Source organism: Mirounga leonina, unplaced genomic scaffold (genome assembly GCF_011800145.1).
Source record: "Mirounga leonina isolate KUSES-001 unplaced genomic scaffold, KU_Mleo_1.0 Mir_173, whole genome shotgun sequence".
Taxonomy (NCBI): Eukaryota; Metazoa; Chordata; class Mammalia; order Carnivora; family Phocidae; genus Mirounga; species Mirounga leonina.
In genome coordinates this window covers 58,642,118-58,666,741 of record NW_023270447.1, presented here as the reverse complement: position 1 = coordinate 58,666,741, position 24,624 = coordinate 58,642,118, and the positions used below count along the sequence as shown (strand labels likewise).

General features: G+C 41.7%; 2 protein-coding genes across 4 annotated transcripts in view; one reads left to right on the top strand and one right to left on the bottom strand.

Annotated features, from left to right (window-relative positions):
* Positions 1-24,624, top strand: part of NASP (nuclear autoantigenic sperm protein) — a 41,730-nt gene that overhangs the window by 3,538 nt on the left and 13,568 nt on the right. Inside the window, exons 3-5 of one of the 3 annotated variants that reach the window (XM_035018695.1) lie at positions 16,845-16,990; positions 18,713-18,763; positions 21,423-21,533. In XM_035018695.1, the coding sequence (XP_034874586.1) occupies positions 16,926-16,990; positions 18,713-18,763; positions 21,423-21,533 (227 nt within the window). In that variant the 5' untranslated portion in view covers positions 16,845-16,925. Of the gene's footprint in view, positions 1-16,844; positions 16,991-18,712; positions 18,764-21,422; positions 21,534-24,624 lie in introns of those variants that run through there. The other 2 variants (XM_035018693.1, XM_035018694.1) reach the window with 2 other exon arrangements.
* LOC118019479 (acidic leucine-rich nuclear phosphoprotein 32 family member A-like) lies at positions 22,484-23,836 on the bottom strand. The gene has a single exon (XM_035018696.1). It carries the CDS (start codon positions 23,363-23,365, stop codon positions 22,631-22,633), a length of 735 nt encoding a protein of 244 aa, XP_034874587.1. The 5' UTR covers positions 23,366-23,836; the 3' UTR covers positions 22,484-22,630.

Genomic DNA, 24,624 nt, shown 5'->3' with positions numbered 1-24,624 from the left:
TAAGGAGGAAAGAAAGCTCAGAAAGGAGTCTTATGTAATGCACTGGATTTTGGCTTAGCTGTTGTCTAATTCCTGCGCTGCTTATTTGTTGCTTGAGAAAGAGATGTCAAAATAAGTGGTTTAGCTCAGTAATCTTAAAGTTCTGGGTTTGTCCTTTCTATTTCCACAAGTGGTTTGTTTCCTCTTTGTTGGTGTAGGTGTTACGTTAGTGCTTAGTATTTTGCTGTTGTTTTTTTTTTTCTTTTTTAAGATTTTATTTATTTGACGGACCGTGAGAGAGGGAACACAAGCAGGGGGAGTGGAAGAGAGAAGCAGGCTTCCCGCTGAGCAGGGAGCCCAACACAGGGCTCAGTCCCAGGACCCTGGGATCATGACCTGAGCCGAAGGCAGACGCTTAATGACTGAGCCACCCAGGAGCCCCTAGTATTTTGCTGTTTAAAATAAGATTAAGATAACTTCTTGTGAGTTAGCTCCATGGATTTATGATGAATTAATGTCGTAGTTATTTGTGTGAAAGATTTAGCCAGATTACCAGAGTACCTATCTTTCAGTGGGGTAGAGGAGTAAGGTAGGTAGGTATTCGTTCAAATGTGTAAGTGGGAGAAGAGTCCCTCTGGTGGATCTGGGGAGGAAAACAACAAAAAACTATTAGAAGATGGTTTTAGTTGAATTGTTATTTGGTAATTTCAGGGTGCTTTTTTGAGGTCAGGGCAGAAAAATAAATGTGTTGAAATTATTTCTCAATAAGAGGAGTATAACCTTGTACTGTTTTTTTGTTTTTTTGTTTTTTAAGATTTTATTTATTTATTTGAGACAGAGAGAATGAGAGGGAGGAGGGTCAGAGGGAGAAGCAGACTCCCTGCCGAGCATGGAGCCCGATGCGGGACTCGATCCCAGGACTCCAGGATCATGACCCGAGCCGAAGGCAGTCGCTTAACCGACTGAGCCACCCAGGCGCCCTGTTTGTTTGTTTTTAAAGATTTTATTTATTAGAGCATGACCACAAGTGAGGAGGAGGGGCAGAGGGAGGAGGAGTGGGAGAAGCTGACTCTGCTGAGCGGGCAATCCGACGAGGGGCTTCATCCCAGGACCCAGAGATCATGACCTGAGCTGAAGTCAGATGATTAACTGAGCCGCCCAGGCACCCTTGACCTTGTACTCTTTTTTTTTTTTTTTTTAAAGATTTTATTTATTTATTTGAGAGAGAGAATGAGATAGAGCATGAGAGGGGGGAGGGTCAGAGGGAGAAGCAGGCTCCCCGCTGAGCAGGGAGCCCAATGCGGGACTCGATCCAGGGACTCTGGGATCATGACCTGAGCCGAAGGCAGTCGCTTAACCAACTGAGCCACCCAGGCTCCCCTTGACCTTGTACTCTTAAGACAATTAACTCATCATCACATCCCATTAACCTTGATAATGCTAATTATATACATGTCCAAAAACATTCTTCACTTAACCACTTCAAAGAAGGAGGTCCACTCAATTTAAGAAGCAAAACAATTGAACAAAGAGAAGGACAAACCAAAACACAGACTCTTAACTATAGAGAACAAACTAGTGGTTACCAGAGGAGAGGTGGATGGGTTGATGGGTGAAATAGATGAAGAGGATTAAAAGTACAGTTATCATGGGCACCTGGCTGGCTCATTTGTAGACCATGAGACTCTTGGTCTTGTGAATTCAAACCCCATGCTGGGCCTGGAGCCTACTTAAAGAAAAAAAGTACATTTACTGTGATGAGCACTGAGCAATGTATAGAATTGTTGAATCACTGTATTACACACCTGAAACTAATACAACACTGTATATTAACTATACTGAAATTAAATTTTTTATTTTTATTATTTTTTTGGAATTAAAATTTTTAAAAATAAATAAAAGAGGGGTGCCTAGGTGGTTTGGTCGGTTGAGCATCTGACTCTTGGTTTCAGCTCAGGTCATGATCTCAGGTTCATGAGATGAGCACTGCATGGGGTTCCGCACTTAGTGGGGAGTCTGCTTATCTCTCCGTCTCCTTCTGCCCCTTCCCCTGCTGGCATGCCTTCTTTCTCACTCTCAGTCTCTTTGTCTCTCAAATAAATAAAATTTTTTTTTTAAGATTTTATTTATTTGACAGAGAGAGAGACCGTGAGAGAGGGAACACAAGCAGGGGGAGTGGGAGAGGGAGAAGCAGGCTTCCTGCTGAGCAGGGAACCCAATGTGGGGCTCGATCCCAGGACCCTGGGATCATGACCTGAGCCGAAGGCAGACGCTTAACGACTGAGCCACCCAGGTGCTCCTCAAATAAATAAATCTTTAAAAAATAAGTAAATAAAATTTAAAATGAGGTCCACCTGAAAGATTACACAAAAAAACTATTAGAACTAATAAATACTGCAGAGTTTTGTTTAAGGTTTTATTTTTACATAATCTCTACCTGCAACAGGGGCTCGAACTTAAAACCCTGAAATCAAGAGTTGTATCCTCTACTGACTGAGCCAGGCAGGTTCCCTGCAAAGTTTTAAGTTACTAAGTTAAAAATCAGTTGTGTTTTGGGGCACCTAGCTGGCTCAGTCAGTGGAGCATGTGGCTCTTGATCTCAGGGTTGTGAGTTTAATTCCCGTGTTGGGTATACAGATTACTTGAAAATAAAATCTTTATTTTTTTATTTTAAAGATTTTATTTATTTATTTGACAGAGAAAGACAGCGAGAGAGGGAACACAAGCAGGAGGAGTGGGAGAAGGAGAAGCAGGCTTCCCACCGAGCAGGGAGCCCAACGTGGGGCTCGATCCCAGAACCCTGGGATCATGACCTGAGCCGAAGGCAGACACTTAACGACTGAGCCACCCAGGTGCCCCGAAAATAAAATCTTAAAATCAGTTACGTTCTTATACAATAATAACGAATAATCTGAAAAGGAAAGAATTCCATTTAAAATAGAGTCAAAGAGTTAGATACTAGGTATAAGCCTGACCAAGGAGTGAAAAACTTGTACAAGCTTTTTTAAGACTTATTTGAGAGCGAGCTAGCCTGGGTGCATGAGAGTAGGGGGGAGGGACAGAGGGAGCGAATCCTCAAGCCAACTACCACTAAGCATGGAGCCTGACACAGGGTTACATCTCATAACCCATGAGATCATGACCTGAGCTGAAACCAGGAGTTGGAGGCCCAACTGACTGAGCTACCTATGCGCCCCTTGTACAAACTTTTGAAGTAAAAACTATAAAACATGGCTGAAAAATTCAAGAAGATACAAATAAATGGAAAGACTTACCCTGTTTTGTGTTGGAATGCTTAATATTAAGATGTCCTGGGGTGCTTGGGTGGCTCAGTCGTTTGGGTGTCTGACTCTTGGTTTCTCGGCTCAGGTCATAGTCTCAGGGTTCTGAGATCGCACCCTGCATCAGACTCTGTTCTCAGCGAGGAGTCTGCTTGAGAGTCTCTTTCCCCCTCTCCCTTCACCCCTCCCCTTGTTCATGCATACTCTCAATTAAAAAGATCTGTCTATGGATCTGTCTATCCATTTGTCTATTTATTTGACAGAGCACAAGCAGGCAGAACAAGGACAGAGGGAGAGGGAGAAGCAGGGTCCCTGCTGATCAGGGAGCCCAATGTGGGGCTTGATCCCAGGGATCATGACCTGAGCCTAAGGCAGCCGCTTAACTGAATTAGCCACCCAGGTGCCCCTCAGTTAAAAAGTTAAAAAAAAAAAAAAAAGATGTCCAGGGGTGCCTGGGTGGCTCAGTCCGTTAAGTGTCTGCCTTCCTCTTGGGTCGTGATCCCAGGGTCCTGTGATCGAGTCCTGCATAGGGTTCCTTGCTCAGTGGGGAGCCTGCTTCTCCCTCTGTCTGCTGCTCTCCCTGCTTGTGCTCTCTAGCACTCTCTCTCTGATAAAGTAAAAATCTTAAAAAAAAAAAGGGGGGGTTGCCTGGGTGGCTCAGTGGTTAAGCGTCTGCCTTCGGCTCAGGTCATGGTCCCAGGGTCCTGGGATCGAGCCCTGCATCAGGCTCCCTGCTTGGCAGGAAGCCTGCTTCTCCCTTTCCCGCTCTCCCTGCTTGTGTTCCCTCTCTCATGGTCCCTCTTTCTGTCAAATAAAATCTTAAAAAAAATTAAAGATGTCCATACTATCAAAGAGATTTATAGATTGAACACAATCCATATCAAAATTTCAATGGCATATTTTGCAGAAATAGAAAATTTCATCCTACAATTTATAAGGAATCTCACTTGGATCCCAAAAAGCCAAAGCAGTTTTAAAAAAGAGCAAAGTTGGAGGGCCCAGTTCCTGATTTCAAGCCATTACAAAGCTATGGTAATGAAAACTGTGGTAACTGGCATAAAGACAGACAAATAAACCAATGAACAGAATAGAAAACCCTGAAATACATCCTCACATAGGGTCAAATGATCTTTGACAAGGATACCAAGACCACTTCATGAGGAAAGGACAGTCTCTTCAACAAATGGTGTTGGGAAAACTGGATATGCTGATGCAGAAGAATGAAGTTGGACCCTTATCTTACACCATACACAAAATTGGGCTGAAAAGGAATTAAACACCTAAATGTAAGGCCTGAAACTAAAATTCCTGAAAGAAAGCGTAAGATAAAAGTTCCGTAACATTGGAATTGGTCTTGGATAGGACACCAAAAGCACAGACAACAAAAGCAAAAATAGGTAAGATGACATAAAACTTTATTTTTTAAAGATTTTATTTATTTGACAGAGAGAGACACAGCGAGAGAGGGAACACAAGCAGGGGGTGTGGGAGAGGGAGAAGCAGGCTTCCCGCAGAGCAGGGAGCCCGATGCAGGGCTTGATCCCAGGACCCTGGGATCATGACCCGAGCCGAAGGTGCCCTGACATAAAACTTTAAAAAACTTTTGTCTTTAAAGATATATTTATTGAGGGGTGCCTGGGTGGCTCAGTTGTTGAGCGTCTGCCTTCGGAACCCAGGGAAACCCCCCTCCCCTTTTAATCACATTCCTCTCTTCAATGGTAGCTCTTTTCACTTAATAGTTTTGTCAGTTTTTGTAACTTTATATAAATGTAATTATATAGTATGTAGTAATGTCTAGTTGCTTATATCAGCATTATGAGAATCATCCACATTATATACTGTTGAGTGATTTCTTTGTGCTGTATAGTGCTTCACTGTATGAATATACCATACTTTATCCATTCTATCATAGGTGGATATTGAGCTTACATATATTTGTAAGAGTAACTTAAAACTTTGTAGGGAGGATGATAGATGATGATAAATATAATTAAGTGTCTGGAAAACTGTATTCTGTTTCTGGTTTCCACCGTGGGCCTTGGTTTCCTGTTTCTCATGGTGGCCATGTTGGGGGAGATTCTATAAGTTAACTGAGATTCCTTCTTTTTCTTTTTCTTTTCTTTTTTTTTTTAAGATTTTATTCATTTGACAGAGAAGAGAGAGCACAAGCAAGGGGAGCTGCAGGCAGAGGGAGGGGGAGAAGCAGTCTCCCGGGATCATGACCTGAGCTGAAGGCAGACCCTTAACTGACTGAGCCACCCAAGCACCCCTGAGATTCATTCTTTTTTTTTTTTTTTAAAGATTTTATTTATTTATTTGAGAGCGAGAATGAGAGATAGAGAGCACGAGAGGGAGGAGGGTCAGAGGGAGAACTCCCTGCTGAGCAGGGAGCCCGATGCGGGACTCGATCCCGGGACTCCAGGATCATGACCTGAACCAAAGGCAGTCGCCCAACCAGCTGAGCCACCCAGGCGCCCCCCCTGAGATTCATTCTTTTAGGAAAATTTGTGAAGCAGTTTTCTTGTCTCCCAGGTTATAAGCGTATTTCCCCTATATATACTGAACATTTGTTTTAGTTACTAGAGGTACCATAGTTAAGGAGACAGAGGAGGTCCCTCTTCTCAGATGAAGTTTCTACTACTGGGCTATAGACTGTACATAGATTAGAGAATGTTAGTGATAAAGTGTTGTGCAGATGTTTATCTTTTTTTTTTTTTTTAAGGTTTTATTTATTTGACAGGGAGGAAGACAGCCAGAGAGGGAACACAAGCAGGGGGGGTGGGAGAGGGAGAAGCAGGCTTCCTGCAGAGCAGGGAGCCTGATGTGGGGCTCGATCCCAGGCCCCTGGGATCGTGACCTGAGCCAAAGGCAGACACTTAAGGACTGAGCCACCAGGTGCCCCTGTGCAGATGTTTATCTTAATTTACCCATTTTAAGATGAAAGTAACTGGGTGGTTTTTGTTTTTTTTTTTTAAGATTTTTATTTATTTGACAGAGACACAGAGAGGGAACACAAGCAGGGGGAGTGGGAGAAGGAGGAGCAGGCTTCCTGCAGAGCAGGGAGCCTGATGCAGGGGCTCAATCCCAGGACCCTGGGATCATGACCTGAGCCGAAGGCAGACGCTTAACGACTGAGCCACCCACGCGCCCCCCAAAAGTAACTGGGTGATTAATTTAGATTGCATGGTCAGGGATTGCCTCTATGATATATGAATGGCAAGGGACCAGCTGTATGAAGATTCTAGCATGGAAACTTTATTCATAGAAATAAGGATAGCAGAGAATAGGGGTACACATGCAAACAGGTTGGTAGTTTTGGTGTGGTGAAGGAAGGCCTGTTGTAATTGTTTCTGTTCCATGAAGTGTGAGGCAAGGTTAGGAGTAAGGGGGAGTGTGGTAGGGTGTAGGAGATTTGAAGAAGAAACAGTCATTTTGGAGACATGGAAAAAATATTCATGAAAAAAAAAATTCTACAGGATGTGTGGTAGGATTGCCAGTGTTGGGCGCCTGGGTGGCTCAGATGGTTAAGCGTCTGCCTTTGGCTCAGGTCATGATCCCAGGGTCCTGGGATCGAGTCCCACATCGGGCTCCCTGCTCCTTGGGAGCCTGCTTCTCTCTCTCTCTCTCTCTCTCTGTCTCTCATGAATAAATAAATAAAATCTTTAAAAAAAAAAAAAAGGATTGCCAGTGTTGTCCCTGTTTTATGTTTGTGGCAAGAATTTAAAGTGAGTCCATTCGGTGCTCTTGTATGTTTTCTTAGGATGTTCATTCAGCTGCTTGGCTATAGCAGATACAGAATAAATGGTTAGAGGGTTGAGACCCCTTAGGGAACTTGAGGGTTTTCAGAAGAAAACTCTTGAATATAGAATACTTTCTTCATAGAGGGTTTATGTTCAAAAATATCTTGAAGATAATAATTGGAGATTTTGCTTCCCACCCACCCTCCATATCTAGTTGTCCAGCAGCAACTACCTATTTGGTCTCTTGGTGCTTGCTCTTTTTTCCCCTCAGATAGCAGTCTCCTCTGCATTTAAACATCCTAAAATGGATGCATTTAAAAACCATTCCTCCGTCATATATCTCTGTTTAGCTACTGTTTTTGCTTCTTTAACTTCATAGTCAAACTTCTTTAGACAAGAATATGCCTTCCTAGATCCCCTTTTCTTCCCTTCTGTTTGCTTAACCATTTAGCAAATGTATTTAATATATATTTAATGTGTTAGGTTTTAGAGATACAAAGATGAATTCAGGCTCAGTTTCTGGTCATCAGATCATAATCTAATAGGGTGGGTGTGTGCTGAGTATACCATTTGTTCAGTTTGTATCGGTCTGGCTTCTTTCCCTTCATGCCATCTAAATAACATTGCTAAAAGTAATCATTGATTTATCTGTATGCTAAATTAGTCTTTCTTCTTAGCTTTCTAATTCTTAACCTTTTTCCTGAATCATACCAGTCACCCCCACCTAATTTTGTTTTCCTTTGATATTACCTCCATTTCTTTGTTTCATTGTTAGTAATTGCTATTGATTCATTATATATCAAACATTGAATGAAGTGCTTTGTGAACTTTCTTGTTTAATTTTTAAAACAAATCCTGTGAGATAGGTACTATTAATTATAGTTGATGAAACAGGCACCTCACAGGGCAAAGTCACTTGCCCTAATCCTACCCTAGTGATTCAGGATTGGTCACTTATTTTAACAAATAGTGATTAGGTGCCAGGCCTTGAGCATGGTGCTAGGATACAGCTAGAATAAGGTAGATAGGATTTTTTCCTTAGAGCTTAATCTTCTTGGGCAGTACAGAAAGTCAATAGGCGATTTAAGTATAGTATGAAATGGGTTGGTGTCATATATGTTACCAAATCACCTGTGTAATTAAGTTATTTCTCTGTAAAATAGGAGCATTGCCATCTGCCACAAGGTTTGTGAGAGGATTAAATGAAAACGAATAGGTACTGCATGTGTTATGTTTGGCAGTCAGATGTTTGCTCTGAATTCTCTATTGAATGTTAACCATTTAGTTTTTCATAAGCTCCTCAAAATCAACTTGTCTTAATACAAGTCCTCCAATTTTCACCTTATTTTGATTGGATAGCACTCACGTTTCCCAAACTCAGAAATAAAAATTTTGGACTCTTTCCTTTTCTAATTTTCAAACAGTCACCAATATTTAGTAGCGTAGTATTCTATAACAGGGCTTAGAAATGTTAAGTCTAGAGGGCCAAATAGGAATAAGTGAAGTGATAGGGATTGTAGTAAATTCTCCTCCCTTAAAGTGAGTGGTCACTATTTAACTTAAGCTGATTGTGTGAGGTGAGGCCATACTGGCAGGTATCTGATTTTTAAAAAGTATCTTAATTATTTTTTTGACTAGAAAACACATTCCTGATTTAAAATCCAGAATGTTGGTTATATAGTGAAATGTCCCTCTACCCTTTACTTTCTAGTCACATAGTTTTTCTTCTGAGAGTGAACCAGTGTTAGGAATTTATTATGTATCCCTCAATGACAACCTTATGCATATAGAAGCAAACAGTATGTAGTTATTAATTCTACATTGTTGTATAAATGGTAGCCTACTTGACACATTTCTGAGCATTTAGCAATATATCTTTTTTTTTAAAATTTTTTATTTTATTTATTTGAGAGAGAGCATGAGAGGGGGGAGGGTCGGGAGGGTCAGAGGGAGAAGCAGACTCCCTGCCGAGCAGGGAGCCCGATGCAGAACTCGATCCAGGGACTCCAGGATCATGACCTGAGCCGAAGGCAGTCGCTTAACCAACTGAGCCACCCAGGCGCCCGCATTTAGCAATATATCTTGAAGATCATTCCTCATCAGGGTGCAGTTTCCCTAATTTTTTTTATGGCTGCCTTGTGTTCTATTCTGTGGCTGTCTCAACACATTCCCTAATGATAGACATGTGAGTTGTTTCCAGTATTGTGTTATTACAATTAGCACTACAGTGAATAACCTTGTAATAAATGATGGACTAGTATATCTGTAGGGTAAATTTCTTTTACTTAAAAATTTTTAATTTCAGTATAATTAACATACAGTATTACATTAGTTTCTGGTATACAGTGTAGTGATTCAACAATTCTATACATTACTCAGTGCTCATCACGATTAGTGTACTTATCTTAATCCCCTTCACCTATTTCACTCATCCTCCCACCCACCTCTCCTCTGGTAACCAATCAGTTTGTTCTCTTAAGAGTCTGGTTTGTCTTTTTATTTGTTTTGTTTTGTTAAATTCCACATACGAGTGGAATATGGTATTTTTCTCGGACTGACTTCACTTAGCATTTAACATATTCTCCAAGTAATTCCCAGGTTGACTGAAGTTTGAGAACCACTGCTTTAATCCATCTCTTCCTCAGATTACTACCTCAGATTACAGTACTACCTTAGTTCAGGCCCTTTTTACTTGTCTAGGCCACAAACAGTGGGAATAAATTTATCACTGGTGAGTGCTTTACAATGTTAATTTTTTAAAGGTATTTTCTAAAAAAGATCCTGCCCTGTGTGCATGGGCTGGCGTGGCTGTGTCCCAGGCGCCTCAGGGAAGCAGCATACCTTGGTGTACTGGCACCATTCAGGTTGTGCCAGCTTCTCAATGGGCTGAGTGTGGAAATAAAAGCAAAACTGTATGGGAAAGAAAAACAGATTTTATTTATTTGAGAGAGAAAGAGCTCACAGGCGGTGAGAGCTGGAGGAAGAGAGAATCTGAAGCAGAGCCCAACACTGGGCCTGATCTCATGATCTCAAGAAAATGACCTGAGTTGAAACCAAGAGTTGGCCACTTATGCGACTGAGCCACTCAGGTGCCCCTACAATGTTATTTTTATAATGTTTTTACTGATTTTCTTGTTTGTAATTTTATCTACTTCAAATTATCGTTTATACTACAGTTAGAGTATATAAAAAATAAATTGATCATGTTACACCTTCAGTGACTCACATCAGAATAAAAATTTAAAGCCTTAGGTGGCGTTAAAACAGAAAAATCTGGCTCCTGTACACAGCTATCCAGCCTTGCTCCTTGTTACATCTTCTGATGGAATGCGGAACAAGGAAAGTTAGAAAGATAAAGTCCAGTTCTTGGAATTTACGTTACAGTTTAAGGAAGTGTTCCCCAAAATAGGGAAGAATTAAGCTTTAATAATGATACAGAGATTGACACTATGACAGTTGCATTATTTATGATTTATTTTTAAACACGATTTCTTTTAATTTTTTTTTTTTAAAGATTTTATTTATTTCTTTGACAGAGCACACAGCAGGGGCGGGGAGTGGCAGGCAGAGGGAGAGGGAGAAGCGGGCTTTCCGATGAGCAGGGAGCCTGATGCAGGGCTCTATCCCAGGACTTCTGGGATTATGACTTGAGCCCAGGGCAGATGCTTAACTGACTCAGCCACCCAGGCGCCCCTAAACATTAGGATCTTTCTTTTCTTTCTTTTCCTTTACTTTTCTTCCTTCCTTCCTCCTTTCTTTCTTTCTCTTTCTCTCTTTCTTTTTTTTTATTTATGAGACAGCGAGAGAGGGAACACAAGCAGGGGGAGTAGGAGAGGGAGAAGCAGGCTTCCCACCTAGCAGAGAGCCCAATGCAGAACTTGATCCCAGGACTCTGGAATCATGACCTGAGTCGAGGGCAGACGCTTAACAACTGAGCCACCCAGGCACCCCGGGATTTTTAAAAATGAGATAAAATTGACAGTAGTTTCAGGTGTGCAACATAGTGATCCAATATTTCTATATACTGCTAAATGATAGCCACAATAAGCTTACGTAAGACTTTTTCTCCAGTTTCAGCTAGCTCTTACAAAATGGACAATATGGGCGCCTGGGTGGCTCAGTTGTTAAGCGTCTGCCTTCAGATCGAGTCCCACATCAGGCTCACTGTCTCTCTCTCTGTCAAATAAATAATGTTTTTTTATTTTTTATTTATTTTTTTATTCATGAGAGAGAGAGAGAGAGAGAGAGGCAGAGGGAGAAGCAGGCTCCCCGCCTAGCAGGGAGCCCGATGCGGGACTCAATCCCAGGACCCTGGGATCATGACCTGAGCTGAAGGCAGATGCCTAACCATCTGAGCCACCCAGGAGCCCCTCTCTGTCAAATAAATAAATAAAATCTTTAAAAAAAAAAAAAGGACAATGTTTAAAAGATTCCTGCTTAGAAATGGTGAATTGAAGGTGATAATGCAAGGATAAACAAATAGCAAGAGAATAGCAGAATTGACACTTATATTTATAGCTTGTACTCCTAGCTCTTTGTTAAACACATTAGGAGGTTAAAAACAGTGGTTGTCAGTAGTAAACCCACTAGCAGATGTCTGAAAATAAACAATCTGTTCAAGATAAAGTTGTTGTTTTTTTTTTTTTTAAGATTTTATTTATTTATTTATTTGACAGAGCGAGAGAGCACAAGCAGGGGGAACAGTAGAAGGAGAGGGAGAAGCAGGCTCCCCGCCATACAGGGAGCCCAATGTGGGGCTCGGTACCAGGACCCTGGGATCATGACCTGAGCTGAAGGCAGACGCCCCAGTTTTTTGTTTTTAAAGTAAGCTCTGTGCCCAGCATGGGGCTTGAACTCACCACCTGGAGATCAGGAGTTACGCGTTCTACCAGCTGAGCCAGCCAGGTGTCCTAAGATAAAGTGGGTATTTTAAGTAACTGCTTTTCAAAAGAAACATGCTATGGAGAAAGCTTTTTTTTTTTTTTTTTAAGATTTTTTATTTATTTGACAGAGAGAGACAGCGAGAGAGGGAACACAAGCAGGGGGAGCGGGAGAGAGAGAAGCAGGCTTCCCGCAGAGCAGGGAGCCTGATGTGGGGCTCGATCCCAGGACCCTGGAATCATGACCTGAGCTGAAGGCAGACGCTTAACGACTGAGCCACCCAGGCGCCCCGAAAGCTTTTTTTGTTTTTTAAAGATTTTATTTATTTGAGAGCGAGAATGAGGGAGAGAGAGCACATGAGGTGGGGGAGGGTCAGAGGGAGAAGCAGACTCCCTGCTGAGCAGGGAGCCCGATGCAGGACTCGATCCTGGGACTCCAGGATCATGACCTGAGCCGAAGGCAGCCGCTTAACCAACTGAGCCACGCAGGCGCCCCAATGGATAAAGCTTTTTATTTTTTATTTTTTAAAAGATTTTATTTATTTATTTGAGAGAGAGCACATGAGAAGGGGGAGGGTCAGAGGGAGAAGCAGACTCCCTGCCGAGCAGGGAACCCGATGCGGGACTCGATCCAGGGACTCCAGGATCATGACCTGAGCTGAAGGCAGTTGCTTAACCAACTGAGCCACCCAGGCGCCCTGGATAAAGCTTTTTAAAAACCAGTTATTTAGAAATGTTTCCATATGTGATTTTATTCCTAAAATATTTATGTTAATAACTTTGGCAATGCTTGTTTTTGCTTCTAAAATCTTTAAAACACCTATAACTTTTTTTTTTTTAAGATTTTATTTATTTGACATTGAGAGAGACAGCAAGAGAGGGAACACAAGCAGGGGGCGTGGGGGAGGGAGAAGCAGACTCCCTGCTGAGCAGGGAGCCTGATGCGGGGCTCGATCCCAGGACCCTGGGATCACGACCTGAGCCAAAGGCAGACGCTTAACGACTGAGCCACCCAGGCACCCCTAAAACACCTGTAACTTGATTGACTTTTCAGTTTGTACTAAAAAGAAATGTGCAGCTGTCCACCAGAATATGTACACAGCAATGTTCACATCAGCTGTCATAATTGCCAAAAACTAGAAATGAACCAAATGTTCATTAAAGTTCAAAAAACCAGATTAAAAAAATAAAAGAATGTTTTACATTTGCCCTCATTTACCATTGTCAATGCTTTTTATGTAGATCCAAATTCTACCTGGTATTACTTTCTTTGTGCCTAGATTTCCTTTTTTTTTTTTCAAGAATTTGTCAGCCAAGCAGCAGGGAGTCTGATATAGGACTCCATCCCAGGTCCCTGGGGTCATGACCTGAGCCTAAGGCAGACATTTAACCGACTGAGCCACCTAGGCGTCTCTCTGTCTAGATTTCCTTTTTTTCTCATAATTGCCTATTGGTGGTGAATCCTCTCTTTTATAGGAAAGAAGAAGATTTATTTCTTATATTTGAAAGATTAACTTCATTAGCTATAGAATAGGTTGATAGTACAGCAGTATTTTTAAAATACTGAAAGAAATTATCTTCTGGCTTGCATTGTTTATAACAAGAAGTTGGCTATCATTCTTATATTTGTTACTATGATTATATAAGTATCTTTTTCCTTTGCCGATTTTATATCTTTTTTTTTTTTTTTTTAAGTAGGCTTCATGCCCAACATGGGGCTTGAACTCACCACCCTGAGATCAAGTTAGATGTTCTACTGACTGAGCTAGCCAGGTGCCCCTGTGGTTTTTTATCTATCACTGGTTTTCAGCAAATTGACAAATACTTTGGTGTATTTTTCTTCATGATTCTTTTGCTTTGGGTTTGTTGATTTTTGGATCTGTGGATTTATACTTAAACCAAAATCGGCAAGGTTTCTGCTATCGTTCGGTTTTTTTTGTTTGTTTTTTTTAGACATTTATTTGCGAGAGAGAGAATGAGAGACAGAGAGCATGAGAGGGAGGAGGGTCAGAGGGAGAAGCAGACTCCCCGCCGAGCAGGGAGCCTGATGTGGGACTGGATCCCGAGACTCCAGGATCATGACCTGAGCCGAAGGCAGTCGCTTAACCAACTGAGCCACCCAGGCGCCCCTGCCATCATTTCTTTAAATACTTTCCTCCAGCCCTTTAAATATTTCCTTTCCCACCTCTATCCCTTCAGGGACCCCAGTCCACATGTATGTTAGTCTGCTTAGTGTTTCAGACTCATGCAGTTCTATTTTTAAAAAAGTATTTAGGGGCGGGGCTCGATTCCAGGACCCTGGGACCACGACCTGAGCCGAAGGCAGACGCTCAACCGACTGAGCCACCCAGGCAATAAATACTTTTTTTTTTTTTTTAAAGATTTTATTTTTTTGACAGAGAGAGACATAGCAAGAGCAGGAACACAAGCAGGGGGAGTGGGAGAGGGAGAAGCAGGCTTCCCGCAGAGCAGGGAGCCCGATGTGGGACTCGATCCCAGGACCCTGGGATCATGACCTGAGCTGAAGGCAGACGCTTAACGACTGAGCCACCCAGGCGCCCCTAAATACTTTTTTAAAAATAGAACTGCATGAGTCTGAAACACTAAGCAGACTAACATACATGTGGACTGGGGTCCCTGAAGGGATAGAGGTGGGAAAGGAAATATTTAAAGGGCTGGAGGAAAGTATTTAAAGAAATGATGGCAGGGGCGCCTGGGTGGCTCAGTTGGTTAAGCGACTGCCTTCGGCTCAGGTCATGATCCTGGAGTCTCGGGATCCAGTCCCACATCAGGCTCCCTGCTCGGCGGGGAGTCTGCTTCTCCCTCTGTTTCTATTGATGACCTTTTTTTCACTATGGATTTTAATTTCCTGCTTCTTTGTTTGCCTGATAATTTTTTTACTTATCAGACATTGTGTGGTTTATTGCTGAGTGCAAAAATTGAATATATTTTGATGTTGGGATGCAGTTACTTGGAAATAGTTCAGTCCTTTTGAGGATTGCCTTTAAGTTTTGTTAGGCAGGCCTGGAACTTAACTCTGTTACTAAAAGGTACTTGCCGTGTGGTACAGGTATTTCTACCCTGACTATTGGGAACGTGAGTTATTTTAGACCCTTTGTGATCTTTGAAGATTGTTTCATCTTTGCTTTTCTAGTAACTCTTACATAGGCCTCAGTAGTTTTCTCATGTAGAAGCTGATCAGCAGTTAGTCAAAGACTGAAGGGAACCTTCTGCAGATATCTGGAGCTTGCTATCTTTTCTCCATTCTGTTCTGTAAATTCTAGCCACCTAGGCATCTCCAAACCCCAGACTCTTGTCTCAATTTTATGAGACAGACTTCTTTTGAGTTCCTCTGTGCTATGGACAAAATTCTCTAAGCAGTAAGTTGGGGACAGTTATGGGACTTACCTCATTTGTTTCCCTTCTTAGATCAATGTCCTGTGCTACTAGCTGTTCAGTGTTTGAAAACTGATGTTTTATGTTCTTGGCCATTTTTTTTAGTTGTTTGAGGTGGGAGGATGAATCTGGTACCTGTTAACTTCCCTCATGGCTAATAGTGAAAGTTACATAGTACTGCACCTCACCCCTCATCTGTGTGGGGTATAAAACATTGTGTGTATTTTTGTTGCCACTGGAGTGCCTCAATATTTGTAGCGTGTATATACAGCATTTTTAGTGCTTATATTCTATTTGGACATTTATGTTACTACCACATTGTGTGGTCTGTAGACTCGTATTGGTGGTCCGTAGACTAATAGTGGTTTGTGAACTGTTTGTTACTGGTCTACAAAGAGATAAGTATAAAAATTTGGAGTAAGCATTATTTAATAAAAATTCATCTGATGGGGTACCTGGCTGGCTCAGTTGGTGGAGTATGTGACTCTTGATCTTGGGGTTGTGAGTTTGAGCCCCATATTGGGTGTAGGGATTACTAAAAAAAAAAAATAAAAACAGCAAGGAGTGATTGTTTAAAAAAAAAATCTGTTGTACACTGGAAATAAAAAATCTGGTCCTTTAACCACAGGTAATTTGAGAAGCTTGTGTTAGAATCTGGTCAAAATAACCCCTTAGTGAAGCTATTTGAACAAACAGGCTATTACAGAAAGTGTTTGTAGATAAGGATCAAAGGCCATCATTCCAGGTTTCTGGGCAGATTATGTGCTTTACCTGCAGCTAGAAGTACTGCCTTTTATTTTTTATTTTTTTTTTTTAAGGATTTTTATTTATTTATTTATTTGACAGAGACAGCGAGAGAGAACACAAGCAGGGGGAGTGGGGGAGGGAGGGAGGGAGAAACAGGCTTCCCGCTGAGCAGGGAGCCCGATGCGGGACTCGATCCCAGGACTCTGGGACCACGACCTGAGCTGAAGGCAGATGGACGCTTAATGACTGGGCCACCCAGGCGCCCCTGAAGTGTACTGCCTTTTAAACTGTGCTTCATCCCTGTGGCTCTAGCTATGGAGTCTCTGCTTATTTTCAACCCAGTTTTTTCCCCATTCTTCAGGGTTTTTCATCAAACTTGTTGACCAGTATAATATTCACAAAAGGATTAGGAGTTCGAAGCGAAGATTTTGGATTCTGCTGAAAGTAACTGACAACTTTTTTTTTTTTTTAAAGATTTTATTTATTTATTTGACAGACACAACGAGAGAGGGAACACAAGCAGAGGGAGAGGGAGAAGGCTCCCCATGGAGCAGGGAGCCCGATGCCGGGCTTGATCCCAGAACTCTGGGATCATGACCTGAGCTGAAGGCAGACGCTCAACGACTGAGCCACCCAGGTGCCCCATAACTGACAACTTTAAAAAATATATACTTTTGTCTTTAAAGCATGTTCTGGGACTGAGACTCCAGAATAGTTAATCCTCACGTGTCATTTAATCGCTTCTGCCTTTCTCTGTGTTTCTAAACAAGCTGTCCCCTCTGCTTTTTTTTTTTTTTTTTAAGTTTTTTTGTTTTTTTTAGTGATCTCTACACCCAAGGTGGGGCTTGAACTCACAACCCCCGAGATCAAGAGTCCCTTGCTCTACCGACTGAGCCAGACAGATGCCCCCTGTCCCCTCTGCTTTTTTAACTGTTTGGTTGGAGACTGTCTGTCTCCAGTGCACACAGTAGGTACTAAAATTAAAATGTCTATTAGATTTAATATTTATTGAATTGAATAAGCTGTTTTTTCATTGATCATTTGTTTTTGTACATATTGCATGTGTTCTCTTCATAAATTTGTTACAGCTAAACAAGAAGAAAGCCCAGTTGTAGAAAACTAATAGACTCCATTCTATTTGTGTTGTTTTTAACCTTGTGGAGAGTTTTCAGTAATTGTCCACATAGGAGATCCCTTTTATCTTCTATAGCTTCTGTTCTCATACTTCTTTCTTGCAGTATGTATTCCAATTCTGAGTAGTACTTGGTAGTAAAGTACCTGTAGTAAGGTTGCCTCTTTCCCCACTGTACTTTTCTCCATTTTACCAGTTTTGTTTGTTTTTTAAGTAGGCTCTGTGCTCAGTGTGGAGCCCAATGCAGGGCTTGAACTCAAAACCCTGAGATCAAGACCTGAGCTGAAATCAAGAGTCTGACACTTAAGCAACTGGGCCACCCAGGCGCCCCTCTCTATTTCACCAATTAACAAACAGCATTCTCAAATCTCATTTGAGATCTGGTGTGCTTTGGGGGCACATTTACAAATGATATATGTCCTTTTCTGGGTATTACCTTTGGGATATATGTGAAAAGTGATGAAAGGGCAGGTAAAAATGACAAGGATTTTTTTTTTTTAAGGTTTTATTTACTCAGAGTGAGAGCACAAGCGGGAGGCGGAGGGAAAAGCAGACTTCTTGCTGAGCAGAGAGCCCCACGTGCGGCTCGATCCCCAGACCCTGAGATCATGATCCAAGCCGAAAGCAGATGCTTAACTGAGCCACCCAGGAGCCCTGTTTTTATTTATTTATTCATTCATTCATTCATTCATTTTTTTTTTTTTTTTTTTTTAGATTTTATTTCTTTATTTGACAGAGAGACACAGCGAGAGAGGGAACATAAGCAGGGGGAGTGGGAGAGGGAGAAGCAGGCTTCCTGCAGAGCAGGGAGCCCGATGTAGGGCTCCATCCCAGGACCCTGGGATCATGACCTGAGCTGAAGGCAGACGCTTAACGACTGAACCATCCAGGCGCGCCCTGTTTTATTTATTTATATTTTTAAAAGATTTTATGTATTCATTTGAGAGAGAAAAGAGAGCACAAGTAGGAGGTAGAGGGAGAAGCAGACTCCCTGCCAAGCAGAGAGCCCCCAAAATGCCAAGGATTTAAATGAATACTAAGTGCACGGGGTCAATCTATAGCATTCCCATATAGTAACTTAAATCAACCATGTCTTTAAACCTATCTAAAGTACAACTGTATTGTAAAGAAATTGCAAATACAAGTGTATTGTAAATTTTTCTCACTTTGTTTACCAATTTAAAAAAATTTTTACGAAAGATTTATTTTAGAGAGGGTGTGACTGATCATAAACTCAAAGCTAGGATGTGACTGTTTTGTTCACTGTAGTATATCTCATGCCTAGCAAATAGGCATTTATAACAGATACTTGAATGATTAAAGATTAAATTTGATTATATATGTATATACATATATATGTGTATATATATATATACACACACATATATATATATACAGGCTCCAATAGTATATATTATATCACTTTTAAGATCTTTATATCTTATCGGGCATTTAATAAATGGTAGCTCTATTATGGCTTTATATTTTTCTTTATTTAATTTCCAGGCTTAAAATGGCCTTCCTTTTAATTATTTTTCCCTTAATTTTTCATTACAGGATTGAAGAAGATGCTCCTGCTCCTTCTACCTCTGCAGATAAAGTGGAGAGGTAAGATTATTTACAGAGTAATTAGATTTATATCTGGAACATAAACTAAGAACTATATAATTTAAAGGCAGTATTTTATTTATTTATTTATTTATTTAAAGATTTGCTTTATTTATTTGATAGAGAGAGGAAGCACAAGCAGGGGAGTGGTGGGCAGATGGGAGGGAGAAGCACATTCCCTGCTGAGCAGGGAGCCTGAGGTAGGGCTCAATCCCAGAACCCTGGAATTGTGACTTGAGCCGAAGGCAGACTTAACTGACTGAGCCACTTAGGCGCCCCAAAGGGCAGCATTATTATTATTATAAAGATTTTATTTATTTATTTGAGAGAGAGAGAATGAGAGACAGAGAGCAGGAGAGGGAGGAGGGTCAGAGGGAGAAGCAGACTCCCTGCCGAGCAGGAAGCCCGATGCGGGACTTGATCCCGGGACTCCAGGATCATGACCTGAGCCGAAGGCAGTCGCTTAACCAACTGAGCCACCCAGGCGCCCAGGGCACTATTATTTTTGATAGATAACAGTTAAGACTGAATATTGAGGGGGCGCCTGGGTGGCTCAGTCGTTAAACGTCTGCTTTCGGCTCAGGTCAGGAGCCCCGGGTCAGGCTCCCTGCTCCATGGGAAGCCTGCTGCTCCCTCTCCCACTCCCCCTGCTTGTGTTCCCTCTCGCTGTGTCTCTCTCTGTCAAATAAATAAAATCTTGGGGGGAAAAAAAAAGACTGAATATTGAGGTACTTGTCTGTAATTTAAAGTATGGAGTCCTGACAATGATGTCTCCAGGTTTTTCACATTTGATTAAAATATTAGAATTGAAAGTTCTGCTCCTTATTCGTTAAATGCCTGGCAAATGCTAACCTATTCTTTCTTTGAATACTTCTACTGATTTAGATCTCTATTTTGTAAGGTTGCCATTTTCAATTTTATGTTATTCTAGTTTAAAAGTTTTAAATTTTATATTGTGCCCACATCTACTTCCACATAACTTCCCCTCTTGATATGACTATGGTTCTGAACCTGAGGTACGCATAATAGTTAACTAGGATGCTTATCCAAAAGGTAGATTTATGGGTTGCATCCCTAGAGATTTTATTTGTTAAGCTTGAGGTAGAATTCAGGCTTGTGTGTTTTTTTAAAAAAACTTCCTGATAATTCCTAAGTTCACTTAGCTTGACAATCACTATTCTAAATTCTGTTTATTCCTTCTTCTGCAGAATATCTGCAGGTTTTTATTGACTATTTTTTGTAAATGCATATATACATATATATGCTATTCACTCTCTCTCACACACACACACACACACACACACACGAAGATTTATTTATTTGGGGGAGAGAGTACGAGCATACCAGTGGTGGGGAGGGGCAGAGGGAAAGAATCCTCAAGCCGACTCCCCACTGAGCATGGAGCCTGTCTTGGGGCTGGATCCCACAACCCATGAAATGATGACCTGAGTTGAAACCAAGAGTAGCTGGACACTTAACTGAGCCACCCAGGCACCCCTATATATATATTTTTAAAAGTTAGCTCTACAAAAAAAAAAAAAGTTATCTCTACAGCCAATGTGGGTCTTAAACTCAACAATCCTGAGATTAAGAGTCTCATGCTCTATAGACTGAGCCAGCTAGGTGCCCCAGTTTTATGGTTTTCAGTCTATAATCCAGGGATACCTGTCTTTGGCTTAGGTCACAATCCCAGGGTCCTGGGATCGAGCCCAGCATCGGGCTCTCTGCTCAGTGGGGAGCCTGCTTCTCTCTCTGCCTTGGGCCCCCACTGCTTCCCTGCTTGTGCTCTCTCTTTCTCTCTGACAAATAAATAAATATTAAAGTCTATAATCCACTTGAAGTTAATTTTTGTATGTGGTGTGATAATAAGGTTGAGGTTTACTTTTTTGCATGTGGATATCCAATTATTCCAGCACCATTTGTTGAAAAGATTATTCTTTCCCCATTGAATTGTCTCGGTACCTTTGTCAAAATTTCAAGTGGTTGTATGTGTGGATCTGTTTTTGTACTCTGTTCCATTTTATCTATTTGCGTTTATTTATGTCAATTCCACATATTATATTGAGATCACTGTCTTGCCCTGTCTACCTAAATGTTTCTTTTCTTTGTTTTTGTTTTGTTTTGTATTTTAAGATTTTATTTATTTGACAGAGAGAGACACGGTGAGAGAGGGAACACAAGTTGGGGGAGAGGGAGAGGCAGGCTTCCTGTGGAGCAGGGAGCCCGATGCAGGGCTTGATCCCAGGATCCTGGGATCATGACCTGAGCTGAAGGCAGACACTTAACGACTGAGCCACCCAGGCGCCCCCACCTATATGTTTCTTGATTTATTTTTCTTAGAGGTAGTATAACTTGCTGTATGAATATATGGTTCTTTCATGATTTTTTTTTGTTGCTTAATTAGCAAATATTTGTAGTAACATACAATATAGGCTTTGTGAGTAGATAAACCTTTTAAAGAAAATCCAGTAAAGCTCTTGAATGTTGCTTTATGATTTCTTTTGCTTTTATAGTGATAAATGTGAGTTAGCTTAACCTTGCTGGAGTGGTCAAAGGTTTAAAGAAGTTAAAATACAATGGTTTATAAATGTAACAGGTATTTAAAAAACGTTGATTTTAAAAAGTATTTGACATTTGAAAAATACCACTTTTCTTGCAGTCTGGATGTGGATAATGAAGCTAAGAAACTGTTGGGTTTAGGACAGAAACATCTGGTGATGGGGGATATTCCAGCAGCTGTCAATGCATTCCAGGAAGCAGCTAGTCTTTTGTAAGTACTGTGTTTTGCTATGATGTGCTATATTGTTTGTTAAAAGGTTGTCTTTTGGGTGGGGGTGGAGTTTTAAAAAATTGGATGCTTTTCATGTGCAAGTTTATTCCTGTAACTAACGATAAGACTTGCATATCACCGCGTATTCTCACTTTTTTCTTTTCCTGAGTGAGGTAGTTTGTTTTTCAGTCACCAGTAATTAGGGTGACCAACTCATCCTACTTTGTTCTGGGACTTTTTTTTTTTTTTTTTTTTTAATTTGACAGAGACACAGCGAGAGAGGGAACACAAGCAGGGGGAGTGGGAGAGGGAGAAGCAGATTTCCTGCGGAGCAGGGAGCCCGATGGCGGGGCTGGATCCCAGGACCCCGGGATCATGACCTGAGCCGAAGGCAGACGCTTAACAACTAAGCCACCCAGGCGCCCCTAAAATCTAAGTTTTTAAGAATAACCAGAAACATACTTCTTAGCTTATTTTCTTACCAGGTATCTAGAGATCAGTATTTTCACTGTCCTGCATTTAAGGATATTTAGGGGGAAAATTTGAGATGCATTATTCTAATCTAGTAGATTATACTTAACATGACCCTCATAATACTTTGTGCTTAGTTTCTCTAGTTATTCTTACTAGGCGGTAAAGGCCATTAGCTGGCCTGACTTTGCATGACTTCTTCCAGTCCTTTCCTTCATGAAAACTACTCTCCTTACTCTATGTAAAGTATACCTCCTCCTTTCCATTTATCACACTTGTGATTTGTTTCTCTTTCCCTCTTTCCTGTCTAGATATTAATAGCTAAAACTTAGGTATAGTGCTGTTTGTATTTCTAAGCATTGTTTTAAATACTTTCACAGGCATTATTATTCAATTCTTAGATCTTTTTTTGTTTTTTTTTGTTTTTTTTGGCAGTAAAAATAGTACTTTATTCCGCTCCCTCCCGCCCTCCCTCCCCCCACAAGCCCCAGGACACTTTTCCCCTCTCGTTCCCACAGCAGCGTTACAATCAGAAAAAAATAAGTTTCGGGGGGCGGGATTTCAGGGGGGGTATGGGTAAAAACAGTCAAATCACAATAGGAATTTTTCAAAATAGGTTATTCCACTTAGTCATTGTCTTCTCCCTCATCTTCAGGTTCTCGTATTCGCTTCTGACCCCTTTCTTCTTCACCACCATCTTCTTCATCGTCCACTTCCCCGTCATTATAACCCTCTTCATCCTCCTCCTCTTCTCCACTCACATCCTCCTCTTCTCCTTCCTCCTCTTCCTCTTCATCCTTCTCATCTTCCACTACCTGAGCATCTTCGTCATACTCATCCTCATCCTCCTCATCGTCATCCAGGCCCTCCACGTAGCCCTCGGCATCCGAGTCAGGGGCCTCCTTGTCGTCCCGGTCGTAGCCATCGAGATACGTGAGCTGCGGGAGGAGCTTGAACACATTTTCTCGGTAGTCGTTCAGGTTGGTTACCTCACAATTGAAAAGGTCTAAGCTCTTGAGGTTTTCTAACTTTTTCAGTGGCTCTATTGTGCTGAGGTCTTTAATTTTGTTGCCACTTAAATTTAGATGCGTGAGGTTCGGACACTTTTCTGCCAATACTTCCAGGCCCCCTGAGATTCTGTTATTGCTTAGTTCAAGCTTCTTAAGTTTGTTTAACTTTGGTAAGTTTGCGACTGAGGTGAGGCCTACGTTGATTGTACTTAAGAACTCCAGTTCCTCAAATTCATCTGTGAGGCCTTCGATTTTGCCTTCGATTGATGGGCAGTTGTCCAGGACGAGCTCTTTCACATCAGAGGGCGTCCTGTTCCGCAGCTCTAAATGAATCCGTTTGTCCATGTCCATCTCTTGCGCTCTCTCTCTGCAGAGGCTCCCGTGCCGGCGGAATTCAATCAATAAACCCCGAACCCACGGCCGCGCGTTTTAGGACTTTGAAGGCTCAACCAGCTCCGCTCGGTTCTCAAGCCCAATTCTTAGATCTTTGAACAGTTCTTAACATTTCTATTTTATAGATGAGAAACCTAAGGCACTGAGTATAAAGTTTATACAGCTAGTTAAGGTTTAGAGGTGGGATTCAAACACAGGCAGTCTGACTCCAGAGAATAAGTTCTTACATCTAATAACATGATGTCTTTCCATATACCTCATTCATCCTTTAGGTCCCTGCCAAAGGTCCTTTAACTGTTCTGGCCTGTACTGACATTCATGTTATAGCAGGAGAAATACCTATTAATGTAGTTTGGCTCTGAGATTATATACTATAACTGCAGCAAATTGTTATCACTTGGAATATATATATATAGAAAGAGAGAGAAAGACCAGGTAATATATTAACTTCATACATTGTGTGTGTGTGCGCGGGTGCACGCACCCACATGCTTTTTTTTTTTTAAAGTAGGCTTCATGCTCAGCTTGGAGCCCAACATGGGGCTATGTTTGTTTGTTTTTAAGAGATTTTATTTATTTATTTCACAGGGCACACAAGTAGGCAGAGCAGCAGGCAGAGGGAGAGGGAGAAGCAGGCTCCCTGCTGAGCAGAGAGCCCGATGCGGTGTGGGGCTCGATCCTGGGACCCTGGGATCATGACTGAGCTGAAGGCAGACACTTAACTGGAGCCACCCAGGCGCCCCTTGTTTTTTTTTTTTTTTTTAAGATTTTATTTATTTGACAGAGAGAGCTAGAGCAGGAACACAAGCAGGGGGAGCAGCAGAGGGAGAGGGAGAAGCAGGCTTCCCGCTGAGCAGGGATCCCAATGCGGGGCTCGATCCCAGGACTCTGGGATCATTAGCGATTGAGCCACACAGGTGAACCCCCCCTTGTTTGTTTTTAAAGATTTTATTTATTTGAGAGAGAGAGAGGGAGCAGGAGCGGGAGGAGGGGCAGAGGGAGAGGAAAAGCAGATTCCCCGCTGAGCGCAGAACCTGATATAGGGCTCAATCTCAGGACCCTGAGATGACGTGAGCCGAAGTCAGACGACTCAGCCACCCAGGCACCCCGCAATGTGGGGTTTTGAACTCACGGCCCTGAGATCAAGACCTGAGCTGAGATCAAGGGTCGGACCCTTAACTGAGTCACCCAGGTGCCCCATACATTGTTTTTTAAAG

Coding starts and splice junctions, on each gene's coding strand:
- LOC118019479 (XM_035018696.1), bottom strand. CDS start 23,365: ATGGACATGGACAAACGGATTCATTTAGAGCTGCGGAACAGGACGCCC.